We start from the raw sequence: 20,508 nt of genomic DNA, 5'->3' as shown, positions 1-20,508 counted from the left end.
AACTTATTCTTTAGAAATACACATTGCCCTGGACTTCCCTGGTGGCGCAGTGGTTAAGAATCCGCCTGCCAATGCAGGGGACATAGTTTCAAGTCTTGGTGCGGGAAGATCCCACATGCCACGGAGCAACTAAGCCCGTGCGCCACAACTACTGAGCCTGCGCTCTAGAGCCCGCAAGTCTCAACTACTGAGTCCACGTGCCACAACTACTGAAGCTCGTGTGCTCTACGCCCCATGTGCCGTAACTACTGAGCCCACGTGCTGCAACTACTGAAGCCCGCACGCTGCAACTACTGAAGCCTGCACGCCTAGAGTCTGTGCTCTGCAACAAGAGAAGCCACTGCAACGAGAAGCCCGCGCACTGCAACGAAGAGCAGCCCCCGCTCGTCCCAACGCGGCCAAAAATAAAATGTAAATAAATAAATTTATTATAAATAAGTAAAAAAAAAGAATTCTTAAAAAAAAAAAAAAGAAATACACACGGCCCAACCAATTGGATGTGCTCACAAAAATCTCTTCTGTGAATTCCTTGTATGGCTCTCCACCTACTGTCCCACCGGGTCTCTTCCACCTAACTTGGAGCCCACTCTCCTAACTCGAAACACAGTGCTGTCGCCAACACTGCTGGTGGCCATGGTGGCTGAATTGAGCTGCTCTCTCTCTGTCTCGCACTGGAAAACTCCTTTGCCTTCATATTTAGCAGGAGTGTCATCTTCCAGAAAGGACTTTAATTGAAAAAGAGTTTACTGAAAACTTATTTGAGAGTCTCCAGGTAACAAAACAAGATAAATGGAATCTCTTCCAAAACTGGGTTTGGTCAGTGGTGCTGTGGGACTGACTGGATCCTCAGCCCCAGCTCAATCCCAGCTCCTTTACCTGAAGGACATTATTCTCAGACGAGACAGAAATTCAGCCTTCCATCAGGCCAAACTGTTTTCTCAGATTCATTCCACAAGTATTTCTTGAGCACTCACTTAGTTCAAAGCACACTGCTGGATACTGCCAGAGATACAAGGATCAGGTATCATCCTCAAAGAACTTATAGTCTAAATTTTAAATTGGTTGGATACACAAGTAACATTTCAGTGTTGACTCTTTTAAAGGATGATTTGAAAAACATAAAGGGCAGCCATTAATAGAATTAAAAATAGGATATGCCTTCTAAAACATAAGAGTATCTAAAAATACAGGAAAATATAGTAAAATATGCACTAAAGCAGCATTAAAACCAAGCATAAAATAAAACATTTAAGGACAAGGTATATCAGTCATAACTAGAGTGACAACAGAATTCATCATCCAAACCAGCATTTACAAAAGTGAAAGGGGCGCTATTAATAACTTCTCCAAGACAACAGGCATAAACCAGGATGTCCTGAGCAAGCCAGGTGGTGACTTCTCCCTAGTTATAAAAATAAACAGTTTGCTTTACTAAGAAAGGCGGATGGAGTTAATGGGTTCAAATGATCATCTTCCTTTCAGAATCTGAAAATCATGAAGCATACTGAAAAAAATGGAAAACAAAATAGGATACACAAAAATATTCTTTCTACAATTTTTGCAAAGAACAAAGCTACAGACTTGTTACATTTTAAAATAAATTTAAATTTGGTCAAATATTGTGAGTTTTAGAAATATTTTTATATCATTTAAAGTGAATATATACAACTTATCTATAATTACACCAGTAAACTAACAGTTTCTACTTGTTTAGGCTTTTTATTTTTTAAAGACAATTCTATATTTTAACATAGGTTTCACATACTGGGTTCAGTTATAAACTTGCCTAACCTCATAAAGGGAATTGTTCTCCAAATTTATTACCAAAAAAAAAAAAACTTTGGATATACTAGACTTATGTAGAAAATTAGACTTTTACAGGCCAAATAAATCCAGAAAACAAAGTTACTCAAAAAAATGAAGATATCTTGTAAGACCTGAAGAGACCAATGTTACATTATTTCCAAACTCTTCTACAGTTATGAGATTTCAGGCTGTGAACAGCCCTAAGGTGTCCCACATCTGGGCAGATTAATACGCCTACAAATGAAAGACAAACAGCCATACTTACTCACATGACACCCAGCCTACTGTCTACTCCAAGTTGTACATCTCTAAATTAATGCAGATCCTTGGGAGAAATTAATTCCTGGTGAATACACTGAATATCAGAGGCAACAAAGAAGCAAACCAGAAGCACAGGACTGGTGGTCACGTGCTGGAAATTCAAGTTCTTAGTACTCTGGTCTTCCATTCTCCCTTTCTGATCTGTAGTCCCTCAATTTTCCCATATATAATCTAAAAGCTAAATTGCCCGCAAACTAATGAATAATTGTAATAACAGCTCCTAGAACTTCCATAGACTCTCCTTTCCTCCTGCTCAAAATTCTATTCCATCTCTGTGCTCAGAAGGTGCAACACACCTTCTGTGTAGCACACAGCCATTTGTCTATTCACTTACACATGCACTGGAACATGTGTCCTAGTAAAGGGCACCCACTGTGTAACAGGTCTGGGCTCAACACCAGAGATGCCCAAAGAATGACGATCCTTGGCCCAGAAGCTTAGATACACCAACTGAAAACACAAACAATGTAATGGAATAAATGTTCTAAGAGAAATGTATTAAAAGAGGTATAGGAACCCGAAGGAAGGAGCCAGATGTAGCCTAGAGAAGGTGGGGAAGGCTTCAGAGAGGCTGCATCTGAACTGGGTCTTGAATCTGAGTTTATCAGGTAGTAAAGGGAAAAAGAACACTTGAAAAGAAACAACATGTGCTGAAACACAGAGGTATAAAAATCTTGATATATTCACTGTTGGTGGGAATGTAAATTGGTTCAGTCACTATGGAAAACAGTACGGATGTTCCTTAAAAAACTAAAAATAGAACTACTGTATGATCCAGCAACCCCACTTCTGGGTATACATCCAAAAGAAATGAAAACAAGATATTGAAGAGAAATCAGCACTCCCACGTTTATGGCAGCATTATTCACAATAGCCAAGATATGGGAACAACCTAAGTGTCTGTCAACAGATGAATGGATAAAGAAGTTGTCACACACACACACACACACACACACACACACACACACACACACACGGATATTATTGAGCCATGAGAAGAAGGAAATCTTGCCTTTTGCAACAGTATGAATGAACCTTAAGAGCATTACGCTTAGTCAGATAAGTCAGACAGAGAAAGACAAACACTGTATGATATCACTTACATGTAGTATATTAAAAAGCCAAACTCAGAGAAACAGAGAATAGAAGGGTTACCAGGGGGAACTGGGGAGATGGTATTTAAAGGTACAAACTTGCACCTAGCAGATAAATAAGTCCTAGAGATCTAAACCACAGTATAGTGATTACAAACAACAAGACTGTATTATAAACTTCAAAGCTGCTAAGAGGCTAGATCTTAATTGCTCCCGCCACAAAAAAGAAACGATAATTATGTGACATGACAGGGGTGTTAGCTAACACTGCTGTGGTAATCATATTACAATATATAAATGTAGCAAATTCGCATGTTGTACACCTTAAATGTAAAAACTGTTAAATATCAATTATATCTGAAAATGAAATTTTTAAAAATCCTGATGTACTCAGGAGTGGTGAGAAGTGAAGCACAGGATTTGAGGTGGGGGGAAGCAGACAGTGAAGACTCTACGAGGTATGGATACAAAACAAGCCTAGGCTCCCAGGTGTGTGACATCAGCAGTGAGGAAGTATGAGGGGGATGGAGAAGGGGGGTGTCTCACTATCTCACCTCTTTATGGTCTCTCTTTCCAAACTGGGTAAAACTGACAAAGTCTCACTGTTCACAACTTCTCTCTTCTCCCTTTTGAGAGGAGCCAAGCTATTTCTCCTCCTGTCCTTCCCAACAGTTTTCTTTACCCCACTTATAAAATGAAAGACCTGGGTTCGAGTTTCAACTCTCACTACCCAAGCTTAGAGGAGACCCAGTCTCTCTCTGAGTCTGACTCGCTTTTTACAGGAAGAAGAGACCGGACTACATGAACCATGAAACTCAAGGACTCAATAAGCAGAAATGCCAAAAATCATTATAGCATATTTTCATTTTAACAATCATAGAAAGTGAGGAGAATCAGTAGCAGACATATTCTAAATAAGGTCAGCTACACAACGGTGCAGGACACAACATCTGCCTACTCGGGGATGGCTGCGTAGTGTGATTTGCTAGGCAAGTCAAAACCACCTCACAGTTTTCTCCTCTGCAAAATGAAGACAGGAAATTCACACTCAAGTTTGCAGTGAGACTTAAATAAGAAAACATAAACAAAAACAAGTCACTGGACACCTGGCATGCAATAGGTGCTAAGTAAATATTGGTTAAATCTAGTTTGATATATTATCTTTCAAGTACATTTATATATGTGCCATCTGTATTAGTATCAGTTAACAAAAAATATGCAAATACAATGACATTGGTTGTGTAAACTGTTTATAAAGTGAAATTATTATTTTAGAAAAATTGAAGGCTTCTAATTACATGGGAGATCAGGATATTAGTGATATTTTATATGCTCCTTCGTTGCCCACCAAGCAGCATACATTTTCATTGCAATGCTTTTTTCAACTAGAAACAACCCAAGGAGTCACAACTCAATTTCCAAGGTGAAGAGGAAACCAAATGGAAAAAAATATACAATGAAACAATGCCTTTAGCATTTGGAAGAGAGGTAGGAGGGGCAGGAGAAAGAAAGAAAGAAAGGGCCAAAATAAATTTAAATTACTGCTTTGAAATCATTCTTCATGTTCAAACAGCAAGCTAAACTAATTTCAATTTCTTTATCTTAATGATTCAGACATCTCAACCTCTGATAATAAAAGATGCCTGCCTGCAATGTTTGCAAGACTCTGGCCTGCACAAGAGGGTATATATAGTTCATAGTGCCTACACAGAAGAATCCTATTTGTGTTAACAAACTTCAGTCCAGCAAAGCACAAAACCTACTCAGCACTCATATGCCCTTCACCCAACAGCTAATACTCTTTATAAATACAGAGGCACAGGCTACAAATTTTACACAGGGGCTCTGGCGCAGAGCACGGGCTCATGCACACGCTCACACACAGACACCCTAGTCTTTGTTCCTGTTTTCCAATATGATGAAAATCCGTGGGAAAGGCTGCCCCCTTGTGCTCATCTCAGTGCGGCCATGGACCTTGCTAGAGCAGGAACAACTGGCCACAGATGCCTTTCAATATCCCCCGATGGCTTCAGAGAGTAGACTTATTAGCCCACTCGACCTCTGCCCAGAAATCTAGGCTGGTATAAATGATGATCATCGCTTGGGCTTTCAGAGAAAGTGGCACTGCTTCTGAGTTGGTTCAAGTCCAAGAAAACCATTCTGGACCTCTATTAAGGCACAGCCACGTGCAGCTGGTCCTTGTACATACAATCAGGATGAGAACCGCTTTTACAACGCTCCCGGTTGTTAGAAGAGACCTTTAGAGGGATGGAATTCCTATCTGTCAAATGGCCTCTGGACCTCTGTCTTTCTGAATGACACCTAGAGAAATCCACAGATAGGAGGAAGGGCAAAGAGGGTACTGAGAACAGCATAGCAACTAAAAGAGGTAGGAGAGCCCAAGATAGGAATAATTAGGAAGGTTCCCGGAAAACCAACTAAGAGAGAAGGAAAGGCTTATCATAAGAGATCACCTGGGCTTCCCTGGTGGCGCAGTGGTTGAGAGTCCGCCTGCCGATGCAGGGGACGCGGGTTCGTGCCCCGGTCCGGGTAGATCCCACATGCCGTGGAGCGGCTGGGCCCGTGAGCCATGGCCGCTGAACCTGCGCGTCCGGAGCCTGCGCTCCGCAACGGGAGAGGCCACAACACTCAGAGGCGCGCGTACCGCAAAAAAAAAAAAAAAAAAAAAAGAGATCACCCGACTCAACCTTATTTTCTACGGATATACTTTCGGGTCTCGAAGTTCCCACAAAAGTAGCCAACTTGCCAGAGGTCTCAGCTGGCATACCGAGTGCTTTTTCTCATAAGAGGCTACCTTATTGACTAGCATGGGACCAAAAGTGTGAAGGACCTATAAATAATTTGGAAGATTAAATTTAAGCACTCAGCATAAGAAATCTAACCTACTGGATGGTATAGAACCAAACATGCAGTAAGCATGAAATCCATGTATGTGAGAGAATGACTAAGCTATAAAATTCAGCAAACAAAGGTTTGTCTTTTCAGAGCAAACAACAGTTCAAAAAAGAAAAAGAAAAAACTCCATCTTATGTTTTTTCTTTTAAGAGACTCTGGATCCTGAGAAAGGAAGGTTTATCAGAGATATTGATATCCCTTCCTCTCTTCCCCAAATCCCTCCACCCCCAAATCTCAAGTGAAATGTCCAAAGAAAGGTAAAAATTAGGGAAAGACTATGTCAACGTAGGAAAAGGTCTCATCCAAATGCCAGAAATTTTGAAAAATGGAGCTAGATTAAAGGTCACCCAGGCATCCTAGAATTCATTTATACCACTAGGAGAGCAACTGGTCTCTCCACAAATTAAAAAATAAAAGAGATCCTGGACCTCATAAATACCCTAGAGTAAGAAGGACCAGGGCAGACGTCTTCATGTCAGGGAAGACCCTGGGGCACAAGCAGTAATTCTGGCTGCTTGCCAGCTGGCTCCATTTGAGACAGCCAGGCCCCGGGGCCCACAACAAAAGAGCTTATATGAAATTGGAAAGGGCTTCTCCCCAAAACAGACTAGCATTGGTACAATTTAATGGTTTAAAATGATTCGGTATTAATAAAGTTAGGAGACCAGAACAACACAGAGCTGGGTTAAGTCGCAGCCCCTTCCTTAGCTCCCCCATCACTAGAAATGGCTTAATATGATAAGGATGTCAATCCTTCCCAAATGAACTTGTAAATTCACACACATAAAATTATTTCTTACTATAAAACACGTGTATATATGAATGTGTGTTTATGCCTGGACAGAAGTTTGGAAAAATACACATTACACTGCATACTCTAAACACCTACAGTGAATACCCCTGGGAAGGTGGTTCACCTAGTATTTTCTGTATTTACTGAGCTTTACAGTGAAAGAAGGTGATCACAACTTACTTCTGTAAATAAAATGTCTCAACATAGATATTTAATCTACTGGAATTAAATAAAATGATCTCAAGTTCATATGGAAAAATAAGTGTCCAAGAAGAGCCAAAAAAATTATTAAAATGAAAAGTGATAAAACCAGATTAAGAAAGACTGACTGAAACCATCAAAACCAAACAATACAGACTGGCAAATACATCAGAATAGAAAATAGAGCCTAGAATCAGACTACTATAGTATTTGTAGGAATTTAACAGTGACAAAAGTAGTAGTAAAACTTGGGGGTGGGGGGAAGGCTTATTTAATAAACTGTGATGACACAACAGTTATGCATCTGGAAAAAAAATACTGGAATATTTGGCCTACGGGTAACCTGGTCCACGGCAGAGCTTGGCTGGGCACACGAGAGTTATGTAACATAAAACGGTCAAAGAACAATGCAAGAAAGAGTACAATTGCCAAAGTATGTGGTAGAGAATAAGAGAATTGAACAAAAAAAGAAAAAAAAAAGAGGAAAAGTATCAGTGGAGCTTAAGTCCCTACAAATCACACCTCTGAGAATATGGTACAAAATAACAAGTGGGGATAGACAAGCTCTCTAGGCTATGAGGCGACTGAGTTCTGCCTTCCGTTGGGAACTCCCTTAGCTCAGGAGGCTAGAAAGGGGCCTCAAATGGCTCCTGGGGGCAATTTTGGCCTTTACGTAGTCTAGAACAATGCTTTTCTCTTGACTGGACCAAGGCACATAGAAAAGAACAGAAAAAGACTCAATATCTCTGCTTCTCCAACATCAAAAAGCCTTTTTCAGCCCAGAATACGCCCTCTGAATCTCCCAGAACACCTGGGATACACTGAGTGGAGAAAGAAGCAATTCGTTTCAGTGTCTACATGAGCCAAACAAAGAATTTCCAGTGATAACATCAGCTTGCCGCTGGGGCCCCGGACGATCGTATCACATTAAAACATCACTATCCTGTTATCCTTAAATAAGAAATGCTCAGACCAAGCCAGGATTTTGCTCTCACCTACGAAATTCCAGAATATTTATGATGAAAAGCAAATGTGTTCGCTTCTAAAGAAATGTTTTCCACACTCTTCCTTTTGTACCTGAGAACATTTTAAACTTTGAAGAAATAAATGATAAACCCCAAGTAGCTCTGGCTGCTCATGTGTTCTCTCACCTAAGCTCAGCGATCTTATTATTTAATTAATTCATGCATTCATTCAACCAATATTCACTGAATGAAGTGTAGAGACTTATGAGGCCCAGTCCCCTTAAGGTATTTGCAGTCAGTCCCCCGCCCCCAAATTAGCTTGTGTGAAGTGTTAGGATGGTATAAGCTAAGTGCCCACCACTGAAGGAGAAAGGGACTTCCTTCCCTAATAGAAGGTGTACTGACTCTCTTCCCCACCCTATAAAACTGGAAAAAGGCCAAGTGCTTTTTAAAAGACCACCATATATTTTATTCCAGGGCAGAAAGTAGTTGCTTTCAGCTCCTACTGCTCTTAATACAATTCTAGAGGTCCAACTAAGGACTTACCTTACAAATGACAGCTTAAGAAAATTAATATATTTCCTTTTATTTTAAGAGAACAAATTATACTGCTGTTTTGTGGTATGCTTTATATTTATTAATCACTATATTTTCAGAATAACATTTCAGAAGAATATATACCTATTTTTATAGTTAAAACCTTCTTGCAAAAAAAAAAAAAAAAAATCAAAAATCAAACCTTAACTCTGAATCTACCCCGAACAGCTCATGGCTTTGTGGACCAGGCACGTGATGCGGCCTCTCACGGAGTATCTGGGACACCATCACCCGTCTGCTTATGTCTTCGCTTTGTGTTCAAGCTTGTATACATGTTTCTCAATAGAAAATTCTCTACCTCCTCCAACTTGCAAGCCACCGCCTTCTGCCTCAGCCACTCTCCTCCTCTAACATACACTTCTGGAGTCAGACTCCGACCCAAATGGAATGGAGTTCTAGCATCCATGTTGGCAATTCAGAAGTTTCAAGAATTCACCCTTTCTGCCTTGCTTCTCCGGGAAACTGATTCCTTCTATCATCTCTACTTAGCTCAAGCTTTCTCTTGAAGAGGTTACCAGAAGTTTTGATTCTTTGTTAACTCTGAATAACTAAGGATGAGAGGGAGAGTCAGAGAAGTAGTTTCAGTAAGAGCCAAAGCATCTGATTTCTTCTCTACCTACATTTTTTGGAAGACATTTTTCAGACAGACTTCATAAGAACAACAGAGTACTTTCCCCAGAATGTTTATGGCGGCCAACTTGAATTTTTCAATTAGATCAAAAGAGTTACATTTAAATAAGTGACATGCTAAATTAGAAAAGTGTTCTTTAATCTTAACAATTATGTGCTTCTCTTATGATTTATTTTCTTAACAAGTGTGACAACTGGCAGTCAATTAATTAATGATAATATTTCCCATGGAAATCAATGGTAATAACCATGCTGCTTAATTAACCTGTTGCCTTTTGATATTTTCTGAAGCAAAATAAGAGGCATCATCCTGTTGCTTCCCATTATCCTCATCTGCAAGATGAAGTGAAAGATCACAGTAAGTACCTCGCCCAAAGCTACAAAGCTAAAGAGTTGCTCAGCTGGAATTTTAACCCAGAGTATCCTATTTCCAATCCATATACTTCGTACTTCTCCACTCAATTCAACAGGATAAATTCTATAAAACAGCACCAATGGTGTCAAAGAAAGATACTAACATGGTCTTCCCTTCTGACTCAAAAAAAATAATAAATTAGATGATATTTCAGGTATAAAAAAGGTAAAAAGAAAAATAAAACAGACAATATAGGCTCACTATTCACCTGACGAAAGAGAATATTACCAATAGTTTTTACCCCTTCCAATCACATCCTCTCTCAAGGGAACTACTCTGTTGAACTTGCTGTTTATCTTTTCATGTATTTTTTTTATTATATATGTATCTGCTTCTAAACAATATACAATATTTACATGTTTTTAACCTTTACATAAATGGTTGACAACTGGCTTGTTTTTAAAATGCACTATTTGTGAGACTGACCCAAGTTGATATTTATAGTGTAGTTCATTTTCATCCATGTATAATATTCTACTTTATGACTGCACCATAATTTACTTATCCATTCTTCTGTCAATGGATAATTAGGTTGTTCCCCTCCCCCCATTTTTTTGCTATCGTAATTAGTGCTATTATGAAAATTCCTGTACGTGTTTCCTTGGTTGCAAGATTTAAAAGTTTCTCTAAGATATATTCCTAAAAGTGGAATTGCTGTGTCTTGCGGTCACCTATTCTTCAAAGTGGTGTACCAATTAACAATTTACATCAACAGTTTATAAATGTTTCCACTGCTCCATCCCTACAACACAGGATACTGCCAGATTTTAAGAATTCCACCATTCTAACTGTTATAAAACAATATCTCATGATTTTAAAATACATGCATTTCCTTGATTACTTTCACATCTAATGGGTCTGCCACATTTTAGGTCATACTAGAAACATGTTTCTCCCTCCAACATCACACCTTCCTCTAAACCACATACTTCATCTTTTCTGAAAAGACCAAAAGAGATGTCGAACCTTCTTAATTACTGCCACCACTCAAAATCCATAGTTACTGTTATCACTCAGCTTCCTTCAAACCACCTTCATAGTCTTTGCAGAAATACCTTTCTTTTTGGAAAAATTTTTAAAAATTCCATTTAACCATTTACCCTCTCCCCCAAGATTATAATAAATATCTTCACAGCCAAATCTTTGTGTACAATATTAATTATTTCCCTCTGAATCAATCCCTAAAGGTAGCACTTTTGGGTCAAAGGATATGATTATTTTTCAAGATATAATTATCTTTAAAACTCTTGATATACAATGCCAAGTTGTACTCCAATGGATGGTATCAATTTAGGGGGTATAAGAGAGTATCTTGACAGTCAGTCGTCAGCTGGATAAAACCAAATTTGGCCTTGTCAACAAGACTATTGTGAGAATCATCAAGGACTGCTTCCCAAATTTCATTTAACCATTTATAGAAGTCAAATTATTTCCCCATTCTGTCATGCATTAAAAATTCTAAGAAAAGAGGTCAAAGGTCTCACCATCAGCTTCTTAAACTTGACCTCTGCTTTATCCATTACCACCTACTCTTTCAGCTTCCTATATCTGACATTTGATCTGTCAGTGTCTTATGAGTTTAGCTAAATTCCAGGCTCTGGCCTCCCCAGTGCTGGCATGACCATTATACAAATAATTATTCAACTCACAAGTGTGATTCCAATATCACTTGAAATGGAATATGACCTGTAGTACGTTTACTATTATGTGTAAGTTCTAAATACAACTGTTCACTTTTTCAACTATTGTATCTGAAATACAATAGTGAGGAAGTGAGGAAACTGCAACAAGCCTATAAGCTGAGTTTATATGAGGTGGCTCAGTGACAGGTGAGCCTGCCCCCTCCCGGCCAACCAGGTCTCAGTGGTTATTTCTTCCACGTTTAGACCTGGGGCAGCTGCAAAATGTCTAACAATAGCCAATATACAGTCCCTCTACGACGGGCAGTCGACTCAAGACAATCTTATATTTCCACGTCTGAGCAATACTCACTGGACTTCCCATCTCCATGTCTTCCCAAAGCCTCACTGCAATCCCATTTATTTTAGTCAAGGTACAACCTGATGATCTGCTAGCAACTGCTCACTATGGTTTCTCCATGCATTATCACATCTTCAAAATCTTATTCCCTCCCAAGCCTTCTTTACTCTCACCAGCCGACCATGTTTTTTATACTGTTGAGTTGAGAGAGGTTATATTCTATATACCACTAACCATTTGAACATTTCACTGCATCCCTCATCTTTCCCCTTTCACTACCTCTTTTTCTCTCTGAAAAACAACTATTATCAAACTCTATTATACACACACACACACACACACACACACACACACACACACACACACACACTCTTTCCCTCTCTCTTTGCCTTGACCCAACCACTCCTTCAAACCATTAACCCATGTCGCACCTTTCTTCAACTGAAAAACTTCAGCAAAAACTGTTTCAATTACCTCTTTCTTTGTTTCCTCTGACAAGCTGGTCTCTATTTTATAAGTGCCATTTAAGAGTAAAAGAGGACTATCATATTTGGAGATGGAAGGGAAAAAAAATTCCCATCACATAATCATTTGTTCTCATATAATATCTAGAGTGGCAATAAGCTTACTAATAGTCAATTCTTAGGTTATGAAGCTGTATTAGTCTATCTATTCAAAAGAAGTTATGTAGTTTTAGCCAGTTACTCCAGTGAGTGAAAATGAGGATTCAACAGACAGATCTTAAAATAAGCATTTTACTAAAGCAAATGGTAACAATTCGATCTTAGGTAACAGACAAGAGGGCTCCAGCTATTCCATAACCTGCTCAGCTGCCTTAAGGACTAAACGGATCATCAGCTTGTCACATTTAAGTGCAACTGCAGTACACTGGTTGAAAAGTGTTGATATTAGAGTGTGTATAAAAATGTAACGATAAAAAGAATAATGCATATAAAACTAAAGAAATCCAGCCAAAGTTATAAGTAAGATTTAGGCTATAAATAGTTTCATTTGAAAAACAATGACCCAACTCTTTTGAATAAAAAAGGGACAATAACAATTGGTAACATTATCAAATCAAAACCTACAACCAACCAGGTATAGTTGCTTTCATGGTGTTAATCAAATTTCTTAAGGGCCAGAAAATTCCTGTGTCATTTAAACTGTTCTGCAAAACAAGAAGCAATGAAAATATCCCCTAATTTGTTATTTCTTCATGCAGCTAGTAGAAAGCTGATATCTAAATTCCACAAATATAAAATATACAAAAAACTATAGATCACGCAAACTTACAAATACTATAAACACTTTACAGAAAAACTACTAGCAAATTGAATTCACTGCTCTATTAACATATTGAAATATACCCATCAAATAGTTTATTCCAGGAATATAAAGCTGGTTTGATATTAGGAAACGTGTTAATGTGATTCACAATATAAGTGGGTCAAAAGAGAAAAACATATACCACCTGAAAGGTGTGGAAAACACCACGTGATAAATCTCAATATCTATCCACATTTAAAAAATTAACCTAGTAAACAGAAACAGGAGGATACTTTATTTTCATCATAAAAACTATCCAGATCAAATCTCATAGAAACACTAAAATGTTTACAGGAATTCCTATACTATAAAAAGAATAAGACACCACTCTTTTTTTTTTTTTTTTGCTGTACACGGGCCTCTCACTGTTGTGGCCTCTCCCGTTGCGGAGCACAGGCTCCGGACACACAGGCTCAGTGGCCATGGCTCACGGGCCCAGTCGCTCCGCGGCATGTGGGATCTTCCCGGACCGGGGCACGAACCCGTGTCCCCTGCATCGGCAGGTGGACTCTCAACCACTGCGCCACCAGGGAAGCCCCGAAGTAAACTTTTTTTAATGTTATCTGATTCTAATCTATTTAAATAATGGCATAAGGCTAATGGCTACCAATTGGACAGTGCAGCTCTAGAGGGTAGAAAAGATGGAAGCTTCCCATTTTGGAACTACCATGACACCAAGAAACTAATGTCAATTTTATTAATAATACAAGAAAAGTCTGGATGAAATACTAGAAAATTGAATCTAACAGTGCATGGAGAAAATATGAAAATGTTCAAGTATTGTTTTTTCCAGAAACACAAGGACATCTTAATAACCAGGAAATAAATATAATTCATGATATCAATTATATAGCAAGGAGAAAAGCTCTATAAACTTGTCTTCAGAGGCTGAGAATGTATCAATAAAAATTAAGTATCTATTCCTGATTTTTAAAAAAACCCAAAACTTTCCTAGCATGATTAAGAGATATGAATCAATAGGTATCAGCAAACCTGAAACTAAAATACTAGAAATATCTTCATTAAAGTCAGGAAGTAACAAGATAGAACAGCAGCTATAACTATTATTTATCATACTTTTATAGGCAATAAAAATAAAAAGAAATAAGATACATAACTCTTAGGAAACAGGAGAACAAATTCATTACATCTGCAAAGAAAACTTACTAAAATCAGTTGGAACTATTAATACTAAGAAATGCCTAGCAAGGCTGCTGGTTATTTATTGATTAAAACAGAGTCTTTCCAAGTGGAAATGTTGATGGTAAGGTATATTTAAAAGAAATTCACTAGTAAGTGAATTTAAAGTATTACAAATGTACTGCAAAGGCTTAAGAGTCACAAACCGTTGAGCTTTCCCTTGAAATAATCAAATCAAATCTGCTAGTAAAACCCTTCAATGGCTTCTGCCTCTTCAGTCACCCCACATGACTAAGGACAACACATAAACTCTCTCCATTTAATCCACACTGATTTCCTATCAACCCAGCAACCAACCATGGCAAAACTAAAACCATTTCAGGAAAAGGCTAATTAACATTTATTATTTTCTTCATGTTGCAAAAAGAGCAATATCATGTTTCCTCTTAGAATATGCCCCTGAAATTTTTAAAGATTTAACCATATGGAAGAGATCTAAAAGTGTGTAAGAAAAGGCTAAAGATTTGGAATCCTAATTCAATTTCCCCTCACATTTTAATAGGAGCCTGTAGCAAACATTTATTTTTAGAGAAATTCTCAGTAGAGAACTGAACAAAAGACTATTGTGTGTTCAACACAGTAAGGTTTCTCTGGTCCCATCTATACCAACTTTTCAAACATCAGGTTGGAATTAAATGATTTTAAACTTTAAATTGACTATTTCCAGACCATAAAATCTAACCACACTTAGTCGGTGTAAGCATTCCAAGTGAGTTATAGCTGAGTTTAAGTGTGAAATCTGCATTTTTCAAGTGCCAGTAAAGGAACTTTCCTTTAGACTTTGACTATATACACTGACTTGTTCAAGAATGCCATATAATGTTTTCATTTCCCTCTCCAACAAAAATTTTCATCTGCACCTGATAAATCTGACTTGGTATCGTTTCTGATGAAAAGCATATGGGTATTGGTCATATCACTCTACTATTTTGTTATTAAAATGAGAATTGTAACTTTTTATCTAAGTTAGGAAGAGTAAAAAAGAAGTTTACAGGCCTGCCTGATCACGATGAAAATCGCTATGTCTTAATTTGCAATATGTGTCCTACCACGGGCCTGCTAAAATACAAAAGGAAACAAGAAATTATCTATGATTAGTGGTGTGGTCATCTGAAAACATGTCCACAAATTCCTTGACATATCTCCCATCAAAGGTGGAGTTAGTGCTCTCTCTTTGATATGGACCAGTCTTAGCGACTCTCACTTCTTAATAAAGAGAAGGTGGCGGAAATGAGACTGAAGGCTTTAGAGGCTGGGTCATAAAAGTTGATACAGCTCCCTCCTGGCTCTCCCTATTGGGATGCTCACCTGCAGAACCCAGCCACCATGCTGTGAGGAAGCCAGGCGGCCACATGCTCCAGCCCCAGTTCCACTTCCAGAAAAGGTCCCAGCCGACAACCAGCATCAAACAGCAGACAAGTGAGTGAAAAGAGCCTTCACATAACTGTAGCGCCCAAGCTTTGAGCACTTCAACCGATACCATGTGGCACAGAGACAAGCTGTCCCACCAAACCATGTCCAAACTGCAGATTCATGAAAAATTTACAAGTGCCTTTGTTTTAAGCCACTAGGCTTTGGGTGGTTTATTATGCAGCAACAGGTAATTGGAACAAGTAGATTAATTCAACCACCTTCAGCCACTCAACTTATTCTTTCCATTCACCCGCTGCCCAACCCCTGCCACAGGAAGACAAACCTGTTTTAAGTAAACAACAACAGTGCTGACACAGAAGCTTGAGAGCTAGAATCCCAGCATGTGCTGCCCCTGCTGGCAGTTAGCTTTCTCTTGTTCTGTTTGCTGCTCACCTCTTAGCGTACCAGAATTCTTGGCCTTTTCCTCTGTCCTGCCTTAAACACAGAAGCTTGAGAGCTAGAATCCCAGCATGTGTTGCCCCTGCTGGCAATTAGCTTTCTCTTGTTCTGTCTGCTGCTTACCTCTTAGCGTACCAGAATTCTTGGCCTTTTCCTCTGTCCTGCCTTAAACTTACTCCTAGCTTTGAAAGGTTGCTTTTATTAAACACCTGGCTTATGAAACTGCTACTGCTGCTACATATGCTCCAGTTTTTTAATCAATAAACAAGTGAAATTCGCCTTACAAAAGGTAATTCTGACTCTCAGGCTAGTAACGAGTTCAAGATGTTCTGATAGAGCTATTGAAATGGGTTCTCAACCCAACCAAGTAACCATATCAAAAATGTACTGTTCCTTCTAAGAAATACTAGGAAGGGAAATATCCTAATAACTAAAATAAGATTTTTCTCTAAAAAACACAAGTCTGAAAAGTTAAAGCCTGAGGGAACCCTGGAGATAATCTAGTTCAGGACTTTTTCAACCAGTGGTATACTGACATAAACCAGGGAAGATTTTCATGACAAAAGTACTAAGAATTTGTATCTTACTCCATGCTCACTGAAATGTCAACCTGCCATAATATAATGGCAATTTTAAACTTGAATTTTGTTTGTACTTTATTTTTACATTTGTATGCATGTATTTTACAAACAAGATGTACAAAATATGATTTTGTTTATATTTTACAGCTACAGCAATAAAATGTATCCATACAATGCTATTTAATGTTCTGTCCTTAAAGTTTAGAATATATGATAAATATAACAAAAGCCCTGGGAGTCCATAAATAGTCTTCTAAGAAAAAGAAATTAAAGTAGCTGTTCTATTTTTACTATTAGAAATGTTGGTAAAAATTACTCTAGTCCAAATCATGTGGCAAAACTGAGGACCAGAAAGGTTATACAGTTGGCCTGAGGCCATATAACTAGTTAGTGGCAAAACTATGACCAGAATTTTGGTATACTCATGTTCTCTAGTCAGGCATGGGGCTCCATTAGATTTGGATTAATAGAAGGAAAACAATTACTATCTGCTTCAATTCAGAAGGTAAGTCAACGTGGTTGGCTGGATTCCAACCCCTTCAATGTTACATTTATAATCATTCTGGAAGACTATCTTCCTCCTTAATGTAAAGAAACAGAACCTTAATGAAGGGGCCTCAGGCAACACCAGGGCAATGTGGAGGAAATGTGGCTGACAGTATGGACTGGCTATTCAAAAGCCATTCACAACCCCAATATCCCTTGCCTTAATTGTAGAGACTATAAGAGACTCAATCCTTGGCCTCCATTGCAGCTAGGGGTGACCATATGACAAAATTACAAAGAAATGAGGATATATACATTGGTCACTAAGAGGGCATTTCTTCCCAAATAAAAACATCAGTGCTATGAGAAGGCCTTTGGCCCTTGTGCCCTCTTCCTGCCAGGAATGTTGATGTGATTCCTGGAGATGCAGGAGCCACCTAGGTTCCATGGGGACAAAAGCCACACGCTGAGGATTGCAAACAGGCAAAGACAAGGAACCTGGCTCCCTGATGACATAGGAGAACCATCCCATCAGCCCTCAACTCTCTGTCCTCTATCTTAAACTTCCTACTGAGTGAAGTTTAAGACTATGCAGTTGGTTTTTTGGTTACCTGCAGCTAAATACAATCCTAATTCTTAAACAAAATAAATCTGGCTTTTCTCCTTAATCCATTTTGTCCCAAAGTTGGGTGTCCATCTATATTTTTTTTTTATCACTGAATTTGGTAAATGAATGTTTAATCACCTCCACCACCCTAGCTCGTAGCACCACCCCAAAATGTTTTTTTTTTCCTTGCGGTACGTGGGCCTCTCACTGTTGTGGCCTCTCCTGTTGCGGAGCACAGGCCCCGGACACGCAGGCTCAGCAGCCATGGCTCACGGGCCCAGCCGCTCTGCGGCATGTGGGATCTTCCCGGACCGGGGCACGAACCCGTGTCCCCTGCATCGGCAGGCGGACTCTCAACCACTGCGCCACCAGGGAAGCCCCTCAAAATGTTTTAAAAGGTCAGTAAAAGAGAATGAGGCATGTCTCTTTTCTCCAAGACGAAGACAGTTTTAACTTGTAGTAGGTCTCCTGTAGCAGATGGCAGCGTTAAGGGCTGCCTTAGGAGGCAGATGAAAGAGAGATGGTTTCCCTACTTATAACCTAGCTGACCTCAGTCCTGAACAGCATATGGAAATCTAGAAACAGAAAGAAGGAAACCAGAACTGTTGCATGTCAAGCTCCTAACCTCTACTGGGGAAAGAGCACAAACAATGAGCCTTAACTGGAGGGGATATTATAAAAACCATTCACTCAACCCTTTATTCAATACCTTTTCTTTCACTTGAACATTGTGTTAAGAGATCTTCCACGTCACCTTCCATTTAAGAAACAAAATTAATTGAATCAAGAGAAATACAGTAATCCCAAGGAAGGCTTATAAACAAAACTAGGGTGTTTTCCATTCATCTTCCCATGTCCTTCCTGATAAAATATTTTTCTGGCTACGGAAGGTCATAAACTTATATCAATTGTTAAGGTTCAATAGCATTTTCCAAAGGGGTGAAAAGAATGGGCAATACTGATGAGAAGCTAGGAATTCTACTAATTTCATACGAAAAGCACAAAACAACAGCAGAAAAGGAATGAAAAAGTTTAAAAAAGAATGTGTCTCAGCAAGGGAGCGTCAAAATGCTTTGGCATATTTCCTGGACTGAAGTGGACAAAATCCAGCTGTTCTGGACCAGTAGTCTAGATCATTTCTCTAAAACATAAAAAGAATCCCCAGCCCAAGCAATCACCCAATAAATAGCTCTATAGCTGATAAGGACCCTAAGGGTTCAGAATGGGATACAACATTCCACAACACACTCAGGTTCCTGTGATGATCCAAGGGAAATTCCTGAGGCTAAGTCTTTAGGATTGCACTAAGGACCTTAAAATGTGAATTCTGCACACAAAGAGCAGAAGCCAAGCAAGTAATAAACATTATGGAGATAAGGAGGAGTACTTATGGATATATAATATAAAGCAACATTCAATGGATAAAAAATATTGCGAGAAAATAGACCTCTACATCAGAATAGTTTCCGATAATTTAGAACCAGAAGTGTCTTGTTCATCTAGACTGACTTTAATGTGAGCAGGAATTCTCCTTCTTGCTCCCAAATAGAACCCCAGCTTAGGACAGAGCATTCACAGATTACTTTTTTTAAAGCAGAACTACCATAATTTACAGCAAGCTATTGTTATGTATGCTAATTACTCAAATGCACTAAGTTAAAGCCTAAGGACACCGGACAAAAATAAACAAACCAAAAAACGAGGTCAAAGCCATTTCCTTTGAAGACTTCACTTAGTTTGTATGACAGGTAATCTCTCAGAACGGACTACAGATATAATACATAGCACCACCCTACCTAGCACATTTCCTGGAGGTACCTTCTCTAGATCTTCCAGTTCCCTTCCCATCAGAAGATACAGGTTTTCCAGGGTACAGCATGCCATGTGGGGGACCGGGGGAAGGTCATCTAATGGAGCTGAGAAGCCTAATGGCACCTAGGCAAAAAAGTAAAATAAATAAAGGAAGATAAGTTAGAAGGCATCAAATGAAAAGATTAGTTAATACCTACAAAGTTACTTTATTCAAAAGTAAGATATAGTGCAGTCATATTGCATGTAAACCTGAAACATGTAAATCTGAAATGGCATGATACAAAAATAAGTCTCAGTTTATGAATAAATTCTGAAATAGTGAAACCTCTCAAATATTCAAAAATTGTCAAGAATTCCACATAATCATAAGCTTTATGGCTAAGTAATATAAATTCTGTTGTGACCTGGTAGCACCACATTAACTAACAAACAAAAATCCCCATAGCCCTTTGCTAGTATTTACATGAACCATGTCAAACACCAGTTTTGGAGACCACTATGCTATTATTTCAACGCTCATCATTACTATTACCACTTAAAATCGTAATAATATTATTATAATGTCATGTCAATTATAATCTTATTATAATATCCTTTAAGCATTCAACAAGGGCTGGTGCTAATGCTGAGCAAGATGAAAATGAGTAACCCTGGACGGGCAGTTAGACGTAATAAACATGCCATGTAATGGCCAAACAACTGCTACTGATATTATATCCTACACTGTTCATCTGGAAGAGAGCATGCTGTGAAATATTAGGGACTCATGAGAAGACACAGCACACTCACATGCAAAGATATGCTACAGGGATAAGAGATTTATGAACTCCCCCTACATCACATTTATTCTTATGGAGATACTGTCTCAAATTATTCAAGATATTGTCTCGAATTATTCAGTGATCTCCATATAAGTGCAAGTGCCCTGAAAGCATTTCAACCAAGGAACCAACTTATCTTTGATAC

At 38.7% G+C, this 20,508-nt stretch overlaps 1 protein-coding gene across 1 annotated transcript in view; it reads right to left on the bottom strand.

Moving 5' to 3' along the window:
* The window catches only part of EFL1 (elongation factor like GTPase 1), a 134,728-nt gene that overhangs the window by 64,086 nt on the left and 50,134 nt on the right, over positions 1 to 20,508 (bottom strand). The window contains exon 15 of the mRNA XM_082850972.1: positions 19,527 to 19,665. Coding sequence (XP_082707098.1) covers positions 19,527 to 19,665 — 139 coding nt within the window. The remainder of the gene's footprint in view (positions 1 to 19,526; positions 19,666 to 20,508) is intronic.

The sequence above is a fragment of the Leucopleurus acutus genome (genome assembly GCF_964270905.1).
Source record: "Leucopleurus acutus genome assembly, chromosome: 1".
NCBI classification, from domain to species: domain Eukaryota; kingdom Metazoa; phylum Chordata; class Mammalia; order Artiodactyla; family Delphinidae; genus Leucopleurus; species Leucopleurus acutus.
This window is presented reverse-complemented; position numbering and strand designations above follow the sequence as displayed.